The 12123-nt window shown below is 54.2% G+C and overlaps 1 protein-coding gene across 4 annotated transcripts in view; it reads left to right on the top strand.

Annotated features, from left to right (window-relative positions):
* The first annotated feature begins 3814 nt into the window (after nt 1-3814).
* The window catches only part of ECE1 (endothelin converting enzyme 1), a 127295-nt gene continuing 118986 nt past the window's right edge, over nt 3815-12123 (top strand). For 2 of the 4 annotated variants that reach the window (XM_016955680.4, XM_063804535.1), the window contains exon 1: nt 3823-3991. Coding sequence is in view for 2 of the 4 variants with exons in the window: in XM_001162689.7 (XP_001162689.2) it covers nt 3989-3991 (3 nt within the window). In the remaining 2 variants the exon portion in view is untranslated. Of the gene's footprint in view, nt 3992-12123 lie in introns of all 4 variants that reach the window. The other 2 variants (XM_001162689.7, XM_016955696.4) reach the window with 2 other exon arrangements.

Here is a 12123-nt window from a genome sequence, read left to right on the forward strand (position 1 = left end):
CTCACCTGCAATATGGAGGTGATGTGGGAATCATAGCACCTACCACATAGAATTGTGAGAATCACTCAGATAATGCTGCAAAGCACCTGCCACCGTGTCTGGCACATAATAAATGCTTAGCATTTGTTATGGCTGGCCGTTCCCAGAAAGCTGTTTGGATGAGGTGATCTCTGAAGATCCTGGAGGAGTTGGAGGTAAGGGTCAGAGTCGGCAGCAAACCTCACTTGCTTGCTTCCCTTTGAGCAGCATAAGACCAGGGGCTGCGTTTTCTGGAGCAGCCTGGTAGAATGGAAAAGACTCAGCCATCACCTTGGGAGGCCTTGGTTCTAGTCCTGATTCTGCTGTCAAGCCGGGTGAGTGGCTTTGGAGTGGGTTTGGGCATGCTGCCCCTCACTCCCTGCCCGCCCCGCCCCATCCTTAATGTGCCCCTTTCAGAAGCAAGAAAGCCACAGCCTTTCTCCTCTGCTTTCTTCATAGAGCCAGCAGAACCACACCTTACTCAATATAGTGTCCCCAGTACTCTGCCCTGAGCTGATACAGCATTCCAGAATGTCCATTTTATGAGTGATTAAAATGTGGTCATAATACCTATACCTGACCTTCTGATTTTTTTTTTTTGCCGGATTCTCACTGTCGCCCAGGCTGGAGTGCAGTGGCTCGATCTCAGCTCACTGCAACCTCTGCCTCCCAGGTTCAAGTGATTCTCCTGCCTCAGCCTCCGGAGTAGCTGGGATTATAGGCACCCGCCACCCTGCCCAGCTAATTTTTGTATTTTAGTAGAGATGGAGTTTTGCCATGTTGGCCAGGGTGGTCTCAAACTCCTGATCTCAAGTGATCCACCACTGAGCCCTGCCTTTTTTTTTTTTTTTTTGAAATGGAGTCTCTCTGTCACCCAGGCTGGAGGGCAGCGGCGTGATTCAGCTCACTGCAACCTCCGCCTCCTCGGTCCAAGCGATTCTCCTGTCTCAGCCTCCTGAGTAGCTGCAATTACAGGTGCCCACGACCATGCCCGGGTAATTTATTTGTATTTTTAGTAGAGATGAGTTTTGTCATGTTGGCCACACTGGTCTTGAACTCCTGACCTCAGGTGATCCGCCTGCCTTGGCCTCTCAAAGTGCTGGGATTACAGGTATGAGCCACTGCACCTGGCCCTTTTTTCTTCTGGAAACTTCTTGTTAGTGAGTAACAGAGACAGAAAAGTACATAGATCCTAAGGAGACTGCTCAATTTTTCACAACTGAACTACCCCCTCCTCCGTACCTAACCCTTACTAGCACCCAGAAGCTTCCCTGGTGCCCCTTTCCAGTCATTCCCTCCCCAAAGATAACACAAACCTAAGTTCTGACAGCACAGGTCTAATTTTGCTTATTTTTTGAACTTTTTGTAAATGGAGCAATGCTTAAAGGCTTTCTAGCGGTTTGTTAAGTTACAAAAGGCCCACGAGGTACATTAACTCCTTAAATCTTTACAACAGTACAGTGAGGTGGGTAAGAATTATGAACCCCATTTTACAGAGGCAAAAACGGGAGCTCAGAGAGAAGAGAACATAATCACATTGCTGGCAAGTGGAGTGCCAGGATAACTGGGTTTCATTTTTGTGTGTCCCTGGATCTTCAATGTCTCTGCAGGCATCGGGCTATGATTCTTAGGAAGACGCTTGAGGAATAGTCAGGAATCGGACACCAGGCCAGGGCAGCTGATAGTTTAAGTACCCCATGATGGAGGGGGGCTCTGGACCTTCAGGTCTGGTCACCTTTCAGACACGGCCAGACCCTCCCCTCTTCACCATGCTCCCAACTGCTGCACTCAAGGAGCTTTTCGACCTCCCTGAGTCCTCCACACTGAAGAATTTGGAATGCTGCTGGAAGGAGGGAGCAACATAGAGTTATTTCCACAGAGCCCCTTCCCGCCCTCCAGGTTCCCAAACAAACTGCCCAGGAACAGATGGTCCGCTTTAGAATGACTCTGTGTGCCCAGACACATCCAGGGCCACTCTGGGTCAGCACCTGGGCAAGGGTTGCAGTCAGTTGCTCCTCCTCTTCCTTGCTGGCAATAGGTTCTGTTTCCAAATTCACCCTGGTCACCCACCACTACAGCCTCCTCACCCCCGTTGGCTGATAGGCAGGATTCCCCGGGTCTTTCCCTCTGGCCTCACGAGCATTCTGTCTGGCCTAATGAACTCTTAGACATCCTTCAAAGCCCAAATCCCAATGCCGCCAGGATGTCTTTCTCCTGAACATACAGTCATTATGCCCCCTACACAGTAGTTTCTATTTCTCAGCCCAACCCAAATATAGATGATCACAAAAGTCACACAACAGTCACACACAAAGACCACAGTGTCACTACACACACAATGTTTTTATCTCGATGTCTCTTGCAAACTGGGTTACACACAAAGTTGTACCAAATCACAGCCATGTCCCTCTTTTGTGTGGGCACGTACAACACACGCAAACTACACCACAAAAACCCAGGATTTTTTCTCAACTTGTTTACAACAGGGACACCACGTTTCTTTCTACCACATTAACATGCATGCACAACAGGACCCAAAAGTGGAGATCACACATCACACACACACACAGGCAGGCTGTCTTCTGTTCCTTCCTCCTTCCTTTGCCCTCACAAAACCTACACGTGGAGACAGTGTCTCTCCTGGACCTGCAAATTCACACGCCTGGAGAGCCACGGCTCCTTCTCTCTGCTTTGCTACCATTGCCTCCCTCACCCCTCTATCACGGGGACACACACACACACAGCAACAAACCCCAAATACAGCGGACACACACACACAGCAACGAACCCCAAATATAGCAGACACACAAACACACAGCAATGAACCCTAAATATAGCGGAGACACACACACAGCAACAAACCTCAAATATAGCAGACACACACACACAGCAATGAACCCCAAATATAGTGGACACACACAGAACAACAAACCCCAAATATAGTAGACACTCACAGCAACGAACCCCAAATATAGCGACACACAGACACACGGCAACAAACCTCAAATATAGCGGACACAGGTTGTCCTGAAGTCCCTGGACGGCAACGAATCCCAGATAAATCAGTCAGGGCTTTCCTTCACATATAAACACACGGGCACGCGGAATCCACCCCTCCCCCACTTTCTGTCTCCTCTTCTCATCTCTCTTCCTCTCTTACACACACACACACACACACACACACACACACACGGCAACAAACCCCAAATATACCGGACACACACACACAGCAACAAACCTCAAATACAGCGGACACACACACAGCAACGAACCCCAAATATAGCAAACACACACACGCACATATACACACAGAGCAACAAATCCCAAATATAGTCAGGACTTTCCTTCACACATAAACACACGGGCACGCGGAATCCACCCCTCCCACCGTTTCTGTCTCCTCTTCTCCTCCCTCTTACACACACGCGCGCGCGCGCGCGCACACACACACACACACACGCAGCTGCAGCGCCCCGGGTCACACTCCAGTGCAGGAGCCAGGCAGGAGACAAAGGTCGCCGAGGCTCCCGGCGCCCCCACCGGACACAATCGAGCCTCTTCCCGGTTCTGCTAGCTCCCAACGCCGGTCTCGGCAAGGTCTGGACCCTGCGCCCCGAAGCAACAACTCCCGCCTGCTCCTGCCCTCCAGGGTCCCCGCGCAGCCCGCGCAGCCGGCTCCCAGCGCGCCAAGGGTTAAGGGCCCGCGCGGGCGCGGGGAGTGCAGCCTCAGGCCGTGATTGGCTGCGCCACCCAGGCCCCGGCCCCCGCGCCCTGCCATTGGCCCCGCGGCGGCCCCGCCCCTCCGGCACTCGGCGCCGAAGCCGCGAGCTCGCCCGCTGGAGCTGAGCGCGCCGCCTGGGCCAGGCAGCCGAGCCGTCCGAGCAGCTGGGCTGGGAGCCGGGAACCCGGAGCTGGGAATCGGGAGCCGGGCGCGGGGAGCTGCGCGAAGCCGGGGCGGAGCACGCGAGCTATGGTGAGTGCCGCGCGCGGAGGTCTGGTCCGGTCCAGCCCAGCCTCGACGGTCGCGGGCAGCGGTGCCGCGGGTGGCACCCGGGGCCGCCCTGGCTCGCGGGGGGCTGGGCGCCGGCTGCAGCAGCAGCCCCCGCCCGGCTCTCGGAAGGCGTGGAGTCGGGGAGCGCCCGGGCAGAGCGCGGCTCTCCCGGCGGCGCTGCGCTTGGTCCCGTCGGGGGCGGCCGCGCCGAGCTTGGTTCTGGTCCCAGCCGGATGTGGGGGGCTCGGGGTCCCCGGTTCGCTTTGGGGACGGTTGCTGCGGTCTGTTTTGGGTTGTCCTGAAGTCCCTGGACTCAGCTTGGCTTGGAGACCCAGGGCAGCCGGGCTGGGTCGGGCTCGCGGGTGGCGGCGATTTCGAGGTGCCTGGATGCAGCTGGACCTGAGCGTCCCGGGACACTGAGGTCGGTCTGGGGCTCGCCTTGGGGCACTGTGGGTGGCCACGCCCGGCGCATTCGGAGGGCTAGGTTGCGGCCCTCTGGGACTGCTGATCCAGCTGTGGCCTAAGGGGTGTATGTGGTGGCGACGCAGCTAGGTCGGTGCTGTCAGAGACCAGGGGACACTCAGGGGCCCTGCACCCAGCGATTCGGTCTCCCCAGCATCTCCCGGTGATGGGTCCTCAGAGGAGGGGCTTGCTGAGGCCGAGTGCTGACTGCGATAGGCAGGAGTACCAGGGAGAAAGGGAACTGGGGAGGGGCGTTTCATGGGGCTCTCTAAAGCCCCAGAAGAGAAATCCATTTGATCCAGGCTGGGCTTCCTGGGGGGGGCTGTTGGGAGGGGCATTGTCCCTGGACCCCAAGAGCAAAGGCCCTTTGTCCACTTGTCCAGGGGCGGGTGCCGGCCTCTCCATCACGGGAAGGGAGCCATCTACTTCTCTTTGGTTTCTTTCCCTATAGACGAGCAACTCGGATTCCCTCTCCTAGTTCTGTTCTGTGCCCTGTGAAGTGGGTCCAAGTCACCATGTAGGGCTGAGGAGGGCATGTGCCTGGGATGGTGGCTGCCAGTACCTGTGATCCAGCCACCTCCACTTCTCTGTGATGATGCTGCCAAGCCCGAGGGCGACTGGATGGGAGCAGGATGGGACCCCCTGTAAAGCCGAAGAGTCCCACAGTGGTTCCCAGCCCCTGCTGTGCCCAGAGCTGGAGTCCCCTTACAACCCGCCCCCCCATCTCTCCCTTCCAAGGCCTCTTCTCACCCAGCTAGGGTCTTCCTCGCTTAGGCACCGCCAGTTGCCTCACTAGAGTCAGAAGTGGTGGAATTATGGCTTAGTTCTATACCTGAAGGTGCTTAGAGACCACGTGGGACTTAACCTACCTCCTCCATTAGGAATCTCCCCTGTAATGCCCCACCCAGACCGTTTCCGACACAGGGAGTGCACTATCTGTGGACCAGCACTGGATTTAAAGTCTCAGTGTGTGGGCACCAAAAGGCCGTGAGACTTTGAGGTTGTATGATCCCCTCTGCCTCTAAGCCCACCCTGAGTTACTCATAAAGAAAATTTTTTCTTCCTTAAAAACCACCAAAAAAAGAAAGAGGTCCCCTCACTTTGCCTTGGTGACACTTTATAGATCCTTACAACTGAAGAAGCCCACCAGCCTATTGTGAAGAGTCCAGGCTTTGGCGTCACACCAATTTGTGTTTGAACCCCATCCCCTCCACTTCCCCACAGGGACTTTGGTCTAGTTGAAGCATCACCCTTGAGTTTCAGTTTCCTCATCTGCAAGATGAGATGATAACACTTACCTCCAAAGGGTGAGATAACCCAAGTGAGAGTGCTTTGCTTCAGTACTGCTTAGTTTTCTTTTCCAAGCTTGAGCCCACGCTGGGAAGTTCTACCTAACATCTAACCTATTTGCCCCAGGGGTTGTCTCTGGAATCCAAAACAAAAGTCTGTCATCCATCTGTCCAGGGCTATGGGCTGGCTTTTCCAGCACAGGGACAGAGGCCACCTATTTGCTGGTCTGGAAGACGAATGAAAGTTTATCATGTTGTAGGGAGGAGACGGTGATACTTTCGTCTGTCATTCAGCCAGGATGTGTTGAACACTTACTCTAAGCCAAACCCCATGTGAGGGAGGAAAGAATTGACTGAATAAACAGTGTTATGGGAGCTTCCACCAGGCCATAAATGTCTGCAGTGGTCCTCAGACTTTTTGGCACGCCCTTGGAGAGGTAGAAATATGCCAGGTAGGGGCTCTCTCCAAGCTGGAGAGACGAGAGAAAGCTTCATGGAGCAGGTGACATCTGAACTGGAAGGGGTGTCCCGGGAGGGGGACCTGTGTGACAGAGGAGCAGAGGTGTGAGTGCACAGGACAGGCTCCTGGAAAGGCCAGAATGGGGCTGGTCTGGCACCTGGCTATGAAAGGGCCAGGAAACAAAAGAGAAAGAGGGCAAAAAGGTTGCTGGGGCCAGAGAGTACTAGGCTGAGGAAGTCCACGGTGGATTGTTGACCGGCGGTGCATGCATGGGGTGGAGGCTGATGTCAGGCCTCCCTGGCTCCTGTCATTTTAATTTCCTCTAAACGTTGGTTCCTGTGCTGTCATTCCTGAGGCAGGGGTGATTCGGGACTGATCAAGTGTTTATTCCCTGGATCTCCTGCTCCGCGGCTTTTAAACAAATCCAGCACTCACTTCTTTGCAGTGTGGCCAAGTTGTCCTTGGCCCCTGGGTTCCTAATGGGGCGCGTTTGCAGGGCGTGTGTGTGTGTGTATCTGTGTGTATCTGTGTGTCTGTGTGATGTGTTTCCTGTTGTCCTCACTGAATCTCCCTGATGGTCACCAGCTCCCCACCCACGTCTCTAACCCCTTGGCAGGGAGTCAGTGCTGTTCTTAAGGGCCTCGGATGGACCCTCTCCCCCGGCTTTCTCCCAGTGCAAGCCGTGGGCCGAGGGTTCTGAGGAGGCTTTTTATATCTCCTGCCTCCGGTTGTACTCAAACCACCCTGCAGCAGGCACAGAGAGGGGAAGGAGGTTGCCCAGGGTCACAAAGCAAGATAGTACCAGAACAGGCACAAACCTCCTGGACTTTTGGAGGGGTAACCTGGCAGACAGTTTGGGGAAGGAGACCCAACCCATCATCCCCCATCTGCAGCTGTGGCGCCTTGAGAATGTTCCTTCACATTCCAAGCTGGGGCTGAGTTGAGGCTACCGCTGAGGGTTGGGAATGCTCTTTACTATACAGCAGTTGAGTTGAGAACAGGGCCCAGGGTTTTGGTTTGAATCCTGATGTACTACCAGCTTGCTGTGTGACCTTGGCTCAGCCATTCCCCGGCTCTGTGCCCCCTTTCCTACAAAGTGGGGCAGATTTGCTCCACTTCTCCAGATATTGTGAGGATACAATGTATGTAGAAACACTGTGGGAACTATTAAGAATGTGAGGGAGTCCGGGGGCAGTGGCTCACGCTTGTAGTCCCAGCATTTTGCGGGGGCGAGGCGAGAGGATCCCTTGAGGCCGGGAGTTCAAGATCAGCCAGGGCAACATAGTGAGACCCTATCTTAAAAAAGAAAAAAGTAGGGAGAAGTGTTACTGTTTGAAGATAGGAGACTAACCACATGCCCCCACGTCACTCTGGTGCCTCTCAGCCACTCCAGATGGGGCTCCCAGAGCACAGTGCGTACTTCACCCTGGGCAGCCTGTGCCCCTGCTGGTGACTGGGCTACTGAGGCCTCCTTACATTGCTACACTCTTTTGGTAAACAAGGATGTTGTTACCTTTTGTTAAAGAATAAATACATTGTTTTCCCTGCAGAGTTGGGGAGGCCAGGGGAAGAACAGGATTTGAGGCATAAGAGGGCTACAAGGTGGGCTTGGCAGAATGTTCTGGGCGTTAGCCCAGAAAACCAGCTTGGCCAAGTCCACACTTTCATGTCTACGGTGAGAGAGGAACCATGAGCAAATGTTTACAATTTTTTGTGCTTCTGCTCAATTTTTTTCTCTCCAATTGACTGGGTAAGCCCCCTGCCATTGTCAAAGGGCTTCATTCATTTGTTCATTCATTCACTCACCAAACAAGTCTGCCTGGCACAACACGAGGCATGGGGGCCGTGGTCTGTGTAAGTGAGACTGATAGGTCTCTCTCTCCCACAGTCTGATGGACAGGCAGGCAGACAGATACGGAGCAGGAAATTACAAGCGCAATTACTGTTGTCAGGGAGACACGCGGGGGGCTGTGGGAGTGGACCGGGAACCTGACCTGAGGATCAGAAAAGGCTCCCTGAGCACATGGCATTAAAATCATAACCTAAAGAGTGAGTGGGACTGGGAAGAGTGTTGGGGGGCGGGGGGTGGAGGGAGCAGAATGTGCAAGAGTACAGACCGCTGTGCCTTCAGGGATGGTTCATCTGGAGGCGCGGAGGACCGTGCTTAGGAGGTGGCCCCGGACGGTGCACTCAGGGATGGTCATATGAAGGACCTGGGGCTCAATCCTTAGGGCAGTGGGGAGCCACTCAGGAGTTTATTTTTTAAATTTAATTAATTTACTTATTTATTGAGACGTAGTCTCGCTCTGTCACCCAGGCTGAGTGCAGTGGTGCAATCTCAGCTCACTGCAGCCTCTGCCTCCCTGGTTCAAGTGATTCTCCTCAGTCTCCGGAGTAGCTGGGATTACAGGCGTGCCACCATGCCCGACTAACTTCTGTATTTTTTTAGTAGACACCGGGTTTCGCCATGTTGCCCAGGCTGGTCTTGGACTGCTGACCTCAAGTGATCCACCCACCTCAGCCTCCCACAGTGCTGGGATTACAGGTGTGAGCCACCGCACCCAGCCTACTGAGGAGTTTAGAGTCAGGGAAGTGACATGGTCGGATTTGCATTCTGAGATGGTCACAGGCTGCTTTGTGGTGAGTGAGTAGAAGGAGTGAGGCCAAAGGCTGGGAAACCAGTGAGGAGGCACCTGAAGTGGCCCTGGGAGAAAGGTGGTGCTGCAGGCACCATCCAGTCCTCCTCTAGCCCAAACCACACCCCTGGCATGCTGCCCAGAGCAGGCAGTGAAGACAGAAGGAGGCTGTGGCCCCAGACAGAGGTCCCACACAGCCCCTTCTCCTGAATGTATTGACCCTTCCCCTCATCCTTTCAGGCAGATAACCAGCCAAGGGCCCTGGTCTCCAGAGCCTTTAATAGAGGAGAAAGAACAAGTTCCCAGATCGCTCTGAAATAAGGTAGAAAATGCTATGTGCCAACCTGGGGATGCAGCTCCAGAGTCATCCTGCCCATAGGTGTGTATCAGGGAAGGCTTCCCAGAAGAGGTGTTAACACTTGGTGGAATGCTTCCTAGATGCCAGGTTTTGGACACATAAAAAATTAGGAGGGGGGTTCACTTGTCCTTGAAGAGTTAATAGTCTGAGGGGCACAGTTTAATGAACAACCAGTGCTGGCGGAACCCCACTGTCAGGGTGGCACTGGAGTCTAGGACTGGGGGCCTGCCCTTTCCTTGGGCCCCTGAGGGCAGGGTGGCTGGGATGCCCCAGGCCTGTCTTGGTGGGCTGACAAGCCTAGGAATGGCTCCCTCCTCCCAACAGGGCCCCTTCGGACTTCCTGGGGGGAGGTGTAAACAGGGGAGCAAGTTTCTAGAGAGCATTCAGGAAATCGGCTAGGTGGGGATCTAACATCAGGGAGGTGGGCCTGGCTTCTGGGCCTTCTAAAGACGGTAGAGCTCTTGTATGAAAAGGGGATTAGGAACCACCAACTTCGAGGCCCCTGTTTGACAAGTGGGAAGACTGAGAGACAAAATGAGCATCTACTATGTGCCTGGCACTTTAATGTAATCTCTGCTCTTCACACCAACCCCAGGGAGGAGGGTGAGCCTTATTTCAGAGTTGTAAAAGCTGAGGCTCAAAGGTCACTTAGGGAATTAGGGACGGGAGCTAGACAGTGGCTCCCCGATTCCTCTAGATTATTATGGCTTCAGTCCCAAGCTGCCACTCAGTTTGGCAGAAACTTGGCCTTCCTGGGAAAGCCCACTGGGACAGGGATAGGACTGTTGAGCCGGTAGCCAGAGGCGTTGAGAGCTCACTGGGGCTGGACACTGGCCAGGCTCAAATGCTGGTTATTTATTGTTCACCTTTGCACCGCACTTGACAGTTAGACCTTTTCTTCCCCATTCACCGACTGTTCTTGGATTCCCACTGCCAATCAGTAGCAGAACTAGAACCTGAACTCAGGCCTTGTGACTCCCAGCCCAGTCCCCCGCCCTGAGATCCCCAGCTCCCCAGCTCAGATAACAGCCCCTCCCTGTCTGGCACTACCTGGTCCCCTGGCCTGGGTCTCCACTACCCCCCACCCCTAACACCTGATGTCCCAGCCTTTCTGACCACATAGCCCTCTAAGCAGGAGGAGCAGCCCCTGGCCCAGAAGCCTCCTCTCCCCATCCTCCTCCCACAAGCTCCCTTCCCTCCTTGGCTGGGAAGGCAGGAGGGTGGGCCTGGGGCAGCAGCCAGGCAGAGTTAGGTTACAGTGTAAACACAGTCATGTCAATATTTACCTCTGCCTGAAAGCAGAGCCTCCCACCTCCCTGCCTGACTCCCTCCAGCTGCCCATCCAGCTGCAGGTGGCCCGCTCCCAGGCTCTGATCTGGTCATTGAAAGCAAGGCCAGGGTGGCTTCCAGCCCAGGCTCTGCCACTAATCCTTGTCCTCCTGAACCACGGTCTCCCTTGTGGGCCTCAGTCTTCCCATCTGTGAAATGACATGGCTGGAGCAGACTGACTCCAGGGCCGTCTTCAGTAATGACATGCAGGATGACAAGTATAATACTCTCATTCAGAGGATAGACTCGAAGTTGTGCAAATCTGGGTTTGAATCCCAGCCCCACCACTTCCTCACTGTGAGACTCGGGGCAAGGCACCTAACCCCTTTGAGCTCCACTTTCTTCCTCTGTAAAATGAGAGCCTAGCAGTACCCATTTTGTTTGTTGGTGAGGATTCATGAGCTATGTTTGTAGCACTTGGCACAGGATAAGGTTTGATTAAATGGTCATGGTGGTGGTTGTGATTCCAGATAAACATTTTGCGATTCTCTGAATCCAGACACTTGGTTGCGTCACTTGGAAACTGGAGCCAAGGGTGGGGACTCTAACCTCATGTCCTCCTGGTCCTCTGAGAGGCCACAGGCTGGGCTGGGGTGTCCAGGGGTTGAGAAAGCTCCTTGGTCAATACCACACACACCCCCAGCTGCCTGGCCATTGGAGTCCCTTCTTATTGGGCGGAGGTCCAGGGCTGAAATGTCCTCAGAGCTATGTGGCCATGAGAGGGATGAGGGAGGGCAGAGGGGGCAGAAGGGGAAGGAAGGACTCATTTCCTCAGCAGCTCTTTCACAGAAGCTTCGAGTCCATTACACACATGAGCTGTTCCTTCCAGCACTGGAGAGGAGGGGGCGAGGGGCGAGGACTGGCTGCCTCCAGGTGCCACATCTGAGCAGGCAGTGTGGGGAGGAGAGGGCAGGGAGGCGGGGTCTGCCCGTGCAGCAGGAGTGGGCCTTGGAGACTGATGGGCCCAGGTTCAAACCTGGCATCCTCACTTTTTGCATTGTCACCTTGGACAGCGTGTCACCTCTCCAAGCTTTATTCTCCTGTCTCTAATATGGAGCTCCTGGGGCAGTATTTTGCCCAGTAGTTAGAAACGCTCAATCAGATCCTGTTTCAGAGTAGCCCAGCTGAGGGCTGGCACATACAGAGGACTCAGTCGGTGTCACCTGCTGTTATTGTCATGACTGTTACGATGATGACACAGGATGCCAGACTGGACCTCATGAGGGCAGAGATTGTACGTTTCTAAAAATTGTGGTATAGTATAATTTACTTAAGTAATGTATGCATATCTTGTACAGCTCACGTTTTACAAATGCACACACCTGCATACTACCTGGACCAAAGTGTGAACCATTCCCACAGTTCCCGTGTGCCTCCTCCATCAGTCCCCTGCAGCAGGTGGCCACTGGCCCTCTAGTTTGGCCTGGTTTTGAGCTTTATCTGTGTGGATTCATTCATGTGTGCTCTTTTGTGCCTGGTTTTCTTCAGCTTTGGACAGCAGGGAATGTTTGAGGTTTGTCCGTGTCGCCTGTACCAGCATCTGCTCCTTTTTAGGCTGAGTCGTGCCGCATTGGGTGGAT

The sequence above is a fragment of the Pan troglodytes genome, chromosome 1, assembly GCF_028858775.2.
Source record: "Pan troglodytes isolate AG18354 chromosome 1, NHGRI_mPanTro3-v2.0_pri, whole genome shotgun sequence".
Taxonomy (NCBI): domain Eukaryota; kingdom Metazoa; phylum Chordata; class Mammalia; order Primates; family Hominidae; genus Pan; species Pan troglodytes.